General features: G+C 40.5%; 2 protein-coding genes across 2 annotated transcripts in view; one reads left to right on the plus strand and one right to left on the minus strand.

The window, feature by feature from the left end:
- The window catches only part of LOC101350500 (zinc finger protein 772), a 287,781-nt gene that overhangs the window by 195,618 nt on the left and 82,967 nt on the right, over positions 1–9,196 (plus strand). The gene's annotated exons all lie outside the window — the stretch shown is intronic.
- Positions 6,510–9,196, minus strand: part of LOC111822431 (zinc finger protein 805-like) — a 17,008-nt gene continuing 14,321 nt past the window's right edge. The window contains 2 exon segments of the mRNA XM_023741289.1: positions 6,510–7,239; positions 7,242–8,675. Coding sequence (XP_023597057.1) covers positions 7,130–7,239; positions 7,242–8,675 — 1,544 coding nt within the window. The 3' untranslated portion in view covers positions 6,510–7,129.

The raw sequence follows: 9,196 nt of genomic DNA on the forward strand, positions 1-9,196 counted from the left end.
ACATGAACTGAGCATCTACTAAGGAATAAAAAGGTAGAATGAAGAGCACTGGGCAGTGGCTGAATGTGGGGATGATTAATGGAAAGGAGAGACGACTGCGAGGTGTCTCACTTAGGCAACATGGCAGAAGTTAGTGGGATTCATGGAGATGTTTTTTCAGACATCTCAAACACATCTAAAACTATATATGCATCTTAGCCTTTCTTTACTTTCCTCCCTCAAATTCATGTGTTATCCTTATTTTCTACACAGATATGCAGAATAATATGCAGGCAATAAAAAGAATGAGTTTGGCTTATCTCATTCAACCTGCAGGGAAGCCAAGATACATTGTTAAATGAGAAAAGTCACAGGAAAATGTACATTGCAAGATCCAATTTTGGTAAAAGCGTGACCAGGAAAACAAAGATCCGCCCTGTGAGAGGCAATATAGTAAAATTGTTAACGGTATGGATTCTGGAGTCAAACTGGACTCCAATCCCTACTCACATTTAATAATCATCCGATCTTCGGTATATTCCTTAAACTTTCTGTGCTTGTTTTCTGATGGGTAAAATGGAAATAACGTACCTAACACATACAGTTGTTGTGAAGGTTAAAAGTTGATGTATGTAAAACATTTAAAACAATGGCTAATATATAATGATACTATATTTTTGTTTGCTCATTTGATTATTATGGGACCATCTGCACAGCCACGGACATGGCTACATGCTACAAGCATACAGGCTCAATGTGCATGAATACAGGGAGGGCGTGGAAGTATTAGCAGTGGGTAATGGCCATAAGAAACATTCAGCCTGGTTACACAGATTTGGGGGTCTTCTGTAGATCACCAATACCAAAATGCTTTCAGGGGGGTTAAGTTGTAAGTGAGAAAATCAATGGCCAGAGATGGATCCTGGAAAGCAAAATGTTTTAAGAGATGGAAGGAAGACACACAGCCTGTGCAAACAAAGGGCAGGAAGCCACAGAAGCCAGGAGTGGACTTTCAAGGCAGGGAAAAGAACAGCAGTACACAGCCCCAACAAGGGAATGAAGGGCAAAACGGACCTTTCTGAGACCTGCCCAAGTCAGGTGATGGTGGTGGAAGACATTCTGGTCATCTGCGAAAGGGACAGGAAGACGCGGAGAGAGAAGCCTTACAAAACATATTCACAAAGTGTATTTGTGAGAGAAAGAAGACGGAGACGGAAAGGGCAGAGCTAGAAGGGCAGGCAGGGTGGAAAGAGGCTGGGAGTGAGACTGGAGACCTAAACACAGGTATAGATTATGGGAAAAGTTGGTCAAGAGGGAGACATTAAAGACTAAATAATGGGGGTATAAAAGAAGCTGAGAGGTCCTAGACAAGTTGGGAGAGGATGTGGTCAACAAAAGACGGGAAGGGTGATACTGGAAGAGAAATGACCCCTTCTCCTTTGAGGCTCTAACAAGGCCTAGAGAGCTATGGAATCCCACACACAAACTATTCCTGGAGAGCACAATACTAAGTGATTTATAGATCTCCCTAAGTTGTAAGTTCAACCCTCAGAAATATTTGTGGAGCCCTGGGTAGAAGACTCTAGGCATCCCATTCCTCCAGATAAGTTGGGATTTCTATTACAAATTTAACACAAACTACCAAAGTACTATGACTTTGGACTACACTGTTTTGTATTTCTTGAGTCCTTCTATGGCACTGTTAACTCAGAAAAGAAATAGAAAATGTAAGAAAGAGCCAAATGAAAATTATACAACTGAAGAATACAAAAACAAAATGAAAACTCACTGCAGAAGCTCAATAGCAGATTAGAGATGACAGAGGAAAGAATCAGTTAACTTAAAGAAAGATCAAAAGAAAGTACTCAGTCTGAACAACACAGAGAAAATAGACTGCTGTGGCATGGTGGTGGGGGGTTATCATAGCCTCAGGGACCTTTGGGAATATAATAAAAAACCTAACACTTGTTAGAGTCGGAGAAAGAGTGTGGGGGTGAAGATGTAATAGTTGAAAATTACCCACATTTAACAAATGGCACACACCTACAGATCAAAAAACGTGAGCAAATACCAAACAGGATAAATTACATGCCAAAAGAATTATAAGCCAAGACACATTATAATCAAACTTCTGAACATTACAGACAAAGAAAAACATTTTGCAAGTAGCTAGACAGAAATGATGCTTGGTGTATAAGGGAACAATGGTTCAAATGGCTGAAGATTATAATCTGAAACCACGGAAATCAGAAGAAAGTGGCATTATGATTTTCAGGTACTTAAAAGAATTGCCAACCCAAATCCTATATCCCACAAAAATATCATTCAGGAATGAAGGGGAAATAAAGACATTTACAGACAAAGTAAAACAGAGAAAGTTTGTTATCATCAGACACGACACAGAAGGAAGGCTAGAGGAAGTTCTCCAAACAGAAAGGCAATGTTAATAGTAAAAGGTTTGAGATTTCAGGGAGGAAGAAAGAACAATAGAATGGGTAAAAACAGCACAGACTATGCTTCTCGTGAGTTTTTAAAAACATATTTGACAGCTGAAGTAAAAATTACATCATCCAACATAGTGCTCAAGAAATACTTAAGAAAATTATATTAAAGACTAGAGAGTGTAAACACACCGAATGAAGTAACATTAGTCAAAGTGCTGGAATGTTGATAACAGTAGACTGTAGTAAGTTACATATATACACTGAAATATATTTCAATGTATATACAACGCTATCAGTGAGAAGATAGTGTCTATATGCCTAGAAGGAAGACCAGTTAATCAACTATTATTCAAATTTATGCACCAATCACTAAGGCCAAAGATGAAGAAACTGAAGATTTTTACCAACTTCTGCAGTCTGAAATTGATCGAACATGCGATCAGGATGTACTGATAATTACTGGTAACTGGAACGAGAAAGTTGGAAACAAAGAAGGATCAGTAGATGGAAAATACGGTCTTGGTGACAGAAATAATGCCGGAGACTGCATGACTGAATTCTACAAGACCAACGACTTCTTGATCGCAAATACTTTTTTTCAACAATATAAATGGCAACTATATACGTGGACCTTGTCAGATGGAGTACACAGAAATCAAATCAATTACATCTGTGGAAAGAGACAATGGAAAAGCTCAATATCATCAGTCAGAACAAGGCCAGGGACTGACTGTGGAACAGATCAGCTGTTCATAGGCAAGTTGAAGTTGAAGCTGAAGAAAACTAGAACAGGTCCATGAGAGCCAAAGTACAACCCTGAATATACTCCAACTGAATTTAGAGATCATCTCAAGAACAGATTTGATGCACTGAACACTAAGACCAAAGACCAAACGAGTTATGGAATGACATCAAGGACAACATACATGAAGAAAGCAAGAGGTCATTAAAAAGACAGGAAAGAAAGACCAAAATGGATGTCAGAAGAGACTCTGAAACTTGCTCTTGAATGTTGAGTAGCTTCAAACAAACAGAAGAAATGATGACGTAAAAGAGCTGAACAGAAGATGTCAAAGGACAGCTCGAGAAGACAAAGTAAAGTATTATAATGACATGTGCGAAGACCTGGAGATAGAAAACCGAAAGGGAAGAACACGCTTGGTATTTCTCAACCTGAAAGAACTGAAGAAAAAATTCAAGCCTCGAGTTGAAATACTGAAGGATTCTACAGGGAAAATATTAAATGACACAGGAAGCATCAAAAGAAGATGGAAGGAATACACAGAGTCACTATACCAAAAAGAACTGGTCAACATTCAACCATATCAGGAGGTAGCATATGATCAAGAAATGACAGTACTGAAGGAAGAGGTTCAAGATGCCCTGAAGGCATTGGCGGAAAACCAGGCTCCAGAAAACTGACGATAATGCCAACTGAGATGTTTCAACAAACAGATGCAGCGCTGGAAGTGCTCACTTGTCTATGCAAAGAAATATGGAAGACAGTTACCTGGCCGACTAGAAAAGATCCATATTTATGCTTATTCCCAAGAAAGGTGATCCAACTGAAAGTGGAAATTATCTAACAAAATCATTAATATCAAAAATTTTGCTGAAGATCATTCAAACGGCTGCAGCAGTACATCGACAGGGAACTGCCAGAAATTCACGCCGGATTCAGACGAGGACGTGGAACCAGGGACATCATTGCTGATGTCAGACGGATCCTGGCTGAAAGCACAGAATGCCAGAAAGATGTTTATCTCTATTTTATTGACTATGCAAAGGCATTTGACTGTGTGGATCATAACAAATTATGGATAATACTGTGAAGAATGGGAATTACAGAACACTTAATTGTGCTCATAAGGAACCTGTATATAAATCAAGAGGCAGTTGTTAGAATAGAACAAGGGGATTCTGCATGGTTTAAAGTCAGGAAAGGTGTGCATCAGGGTTGTATCCTTTCACCATACTTATTCAATCTGTATGCCGAGCATGGACTATATGAAGAAGAATGCAGCATCAAGATCGGACGAACACTCATTAACAACCTGTGTTATGGTGAAGAGGACTTGAAGCACTTACCGGTGAAGATCAATGACCACAGCCTTCAGTATGGAAGAAAACAAAAATCCTCACAACTGGACCAACAAGCAACATCATGATAAATGGAGGAAAGATTGAAATTGTCAAGGATTTCATTTTGCTTGGATCCACAATCAAAACCCACAGAAATAGCAGTCAAGAAATCAAAAGACACACTGCACTGGTAAAATCTCCTACAAAAGACCTCTTTAAAGTATTAAAAAGTGAAGATATCACCTTGAAGACTAAGGTGCGCCTGACCCAAACCATGGTATTTTCAATCGCCTCATATGCATGGGAAAGCTGGACAATGAATAAGGAACACTGAAGAAGACTTGACGCCTTTGAATTATGGTATTGGTGTAAGAATATTAAATATACCATGGACTGCCAAGAGAATGAACTAATCTGTCTTGGAAGAAGTAGAGCCAGAATGCTTCTTAGAAGCAAGGATGGTGAGACTATGTTTCACATACTTTGGACAGGTTATCAGGAAGGATCAGTCCCTGGAGAAAGATATCATGCTTGGTAAAGTAGAGGGTCAGTGAAAAAGAGGAAGACCCTCAATGACACAGTGGCTGCAACAATGGGTTCAAGCATAATGATTGCGAGGATGGCACAGGACCGGGCAGTGTTTCGTTCTGTGGTACATGGGGTCGCTATGAGTCGGAACCAACTCGATGGCACCTAACAACAACATACGTTGAAATAGCTAGAATAATCACAAAAAAGAAGAAAAAAACTATACAAAGAAATATACTCAAATTATAGACATATTGAGATAGAATTCTAAAAAAATGTTGAAGTAACACAGAAGGCAAAAACAATGCGAAACAAAACAAAAACACAAAAATAACAAAAACAAGAGAGGAGAGAGAAACATGAGAAAAAGTAGGAAACAAATCATAATGGCAGACTTAAACCATAACATATCAATAATTACTTCAGATGTAAATGGCTTAAATATACCAATTAAAAGACAGGAATCAGCAAAATGGGTTAAAAAGCATGACCGGACTTCAAGCTATTCACAAGAAACTGACTTCAAATGTAATGATATAGGGAAGGTTGAAAATAAAACGATGGAAAAATATAAACCATGCAAACATAAATCATAAAAAGCACGATTGGCTATATTGGTATTATATAAATTATACTTAAAAGCCAAGGAAATCAACAGAAGCAGGACATGACATAACAATAAAAGGGTCAATATATAAAAAATATGTATACAGCAATCCTAAATATGTATGCACCAAGTAACAGAGCTTTGAATTACACGAAGCAAAACCTGACAGAACTTAAAAGAGGAAGGGACAATTCCACAATTACAGTTAGGGGCTTCAGTACCACTCTAGGAAATTTACAGAAATACTAGACAGAAAATCAGCAAGGGTATAGAAAATCTGAATGATACCATCAACCAACAGGATCTCATAGACATTTATAGAAAACTCAGCCCAACAACAGCAGAATACACATTTTTATCAAGCACCCATGGAGCATTAAACAAGAGAGACAAATTTTATGGGTCATAAAACAAAGTTCAACAAACGTAAATGTTTTGAAATCACGCAGAACATGTGTTCAGACCAAACTAGAAATCAATAACCAAAAAAAAAAAAAAAAAAAAAAACCCAGGAAATACTACAAACTCTGGGAAATTAAAAAGTATACTTCTAAATAATCCATGAGTCACAGAGGACGTCTCAAAAAGGATCAAGAAATATTTAGAATGGAATAAAAATGTAATTGAAACTTATGGAAATTTGTGGGATGGAGCTAAAATAGTAGGGTGGAAATTTGTGGGATGGAGAGTCAAAGAAGAGTAGAGAGAAGTCACTTTTTTCGACTATAAGATTTACCACATAGCTACTGTAATAAAATAAAAAAGTAGATCAGGACCAACACAAAGTACTTTAGGTGTTTAAAATCACATGAATAAAAGGTTTGTCTTTTAAAACTTACAACAGTCCTAACTGTGCAATAAAGTGTGCCCATTCGTTTGTCTTTATCTCATTAAATATAAAAAAGCATTTCATTACCAAACCTACATTATTTCCCACAGACTTAGGTTCTTGAAGAATAGAGACAATACTGTAGAACCAAGAAGACTTTTAAAAAGTTTTCATCCTTGCCCTCAACTGACTAAACTCTTCTGACACTAGACAGCAGTGAATGTATATAGAAGAAACATAAACTGGTGAGGCCCTTTATCCTGAAACAATACTCCCCTCTCCCCAGATAAAATTAGGAAGTAAAGACAAATTGTCATAGGCTTGGCAGAGAATCTGAAAGACGCTGTTTCCATTTTTTTCAATATTCTCTTCTACATTTCCTTTTTTAAAAAATATTCCTGAGGTAACTCTGCAGTGTAAACTGAGGAGAAAGATGTGGGTGAGGGCTTTCCTAAGTGCACAATGACCACTGGGTCTCTTTCCTGGATGAATTCTTAGATGTCAAGTCAGAGTCTAGGAGGGTCAATTTCTGACTCTTTAGATGACAAGCGATTTATCTGCCACAGAACACCTCCTCACAGGGATGACAACTGTGGGCTTTCCCTTTGGTATGAACGATCAGATGCTGAGTAAGATGGTTCCTCTGGCCAAAGATTTTCCTCAGTGGTTACATTCAGAAAGTCTTTCCCCAATAGGAGTTCTTGGATGTTGACTGAGGTTTGCCCACTTGTGAAAGGTCTTTCCACATCTGTTACACTGATAGGACTTCTCCCAGTATGAATCCTTTGGTGCTGAGTGAGGGATGAGCTGCGACAAAAGGCCTTCCCACATTCACTGCACTCATAGGGCTTCTCTCGCGTGTGGATGATAGAGTGTCGAATAAGATTTGTGCTCCAACAAAAAGTTTTCCCACATTCGATGCACTCATAGGGCTTCTCTCCGCTGTGAATCCGCTGGTGTCTCGTGAGGCCAGATCTGCGGCTGAAGGCCTTCCCACACTCAGTGCACTCATGGGGCTTCTCTCCAGTATGGATGGTATAGTGTCGAATGAGGTCAGCCCGACTACTAAAGGCTTTCCCACACTCTTTGCACTCAAAAGGTTTTTCCCCAGTGTGGGCCCTTTTATGTAAGATATAAGTGGAGCAGTGAGTGAAGGCCTTTCCACATTCGTTGCACACATAGGGCTTCTCCCCGGTGTGAATCCGCTGGTGCCTCTTGAGGTATGACCTGTGGTTGAACGCCTTCCCACACTCTGTGCACTCAAAGGGCTTCTCCCCAGTGTGGATGATGTAGTGGTGAATGAGGGCTGCACTCTCACAGAAAGCTTTCCCACACTCACTGCATTCATAGGGTTTCTCCCCAGTGTGAGTCTGTTGGTGCCACATGAGGTACGACCTGTGTTTGAAGACCTTCCCACACTCGAAGCACTCATAGGGATTCTCTCCACTGTGAATGAGGTAGTGTCGAATGAAGCCTGGCCGATCACGAAAGGCTTTCCCACACTCTTTGCACACAAATGGTTTTTCTCCAGTGTGGCTCCTCTTGTGCAAAACAAAAGTGGAGCGGTGAGTGAAGGCCTTTCCACATTCACTGCACTTATAAGGCTTCTCTCCACTGTGAATCCGCTGGTGCTGCGTAAGGTGTGACCTGCGGTTGAAGGCCTTCCCACACTCTGTGCACCCATAGGGCTTCTCCCCGGTATGGACCATGTGGTGCTGAAGAAGATATGTGCTCTTTCTAAAGAACTTCCCACACTCTGTGCACTCATAAGGCTTCACTCCAGAGTGAATCCGCTCATGCTGAGCAAGGAGACGTTTCTTATTAAACACTTTCCCACATTCCTTGCATACATAGGGATGTCTCTCTTCATGAGCTATGGCATCTTTAGCTCGTCCATGTGAGTCACCATCATAGACAGCATCTCCTGGAGAGACTCGGTCCTGCAGAATCCTTGAACATGCACCATCATCTGACCCCAATCCATCATGTTCAGGGCTCATTTTTCCAGGGAGCTGCTCTTTCTGGGGATCCATCCCTGGTCTCAAGTGTTGGTCCTGTATTTCTGGTGGCCCCTCCTGATCCCTGTCTCGTCCCAGATGGGGGTCCCTGGAGGCTCCCAGTGTCAATTGTCCCTGGTCTGAGGCTCCCTCAGACAAGGCTGGCTCAGGAGCAGTCAGCTCTGTGGTCTCAAGTTTTGTCTTGTCCCCTGAAAGACATCAAACATACAACAGGGCTTATAAGTAACGACAACAAAGAACAAACAAAACCATCACTTCAGTGAGAAAATAAAAACAGAAATAGTGTCTCTGTGCCTGTAGTGTTTGGACATCTCTGAAACCCAGGTTTGCCGATTCTTTCTTTCCTGGTCCTTGACATCTTGAAAGGGAGGCCAGAGGGTGAGTATGGGACAGGGGACAGGGAGTCTGGAGCAGAGACACCTTCTTAATTCCATACATGGCATGGGTAGACAAAGTTAATAATGACACTGTGTGTCGTGAGTCTGCTCTGAGGACATCTCACAGTGCTACAAGAACATTAAGAAGGGATATCTGATACAGCCCAAATAGTAGACAGGAAGAGATCAGGGGAGATTTCCCAGAGGAGGGACCCCACGCGCTGTGTCCTAATGGAGACGAAGGAGTTGACACAAAAAGAGCGGGAAGGTGGCTGCAGCCTTAGGAGACAGAACATACAAAGACACAGAGTCTTTTTTTTTTTTTTTTTAAT

Source organism: Trichechus manatus, unplaced genomic scaffold (assembly GCF_000243295.1).
Source record: "Trichechus manatus latirostris isolate Lorelei unplaced genomic scaffold, TriManLat1.0 scaffold00176, whole genome shotgun sequence".
In the NCBI taxonomy this organism is placed as follows: Eukaryota; Metazoa; Chordata; class Mammalia; order Sirenia; family Trichechidae; genus Trichechus; species Trichechus manatus.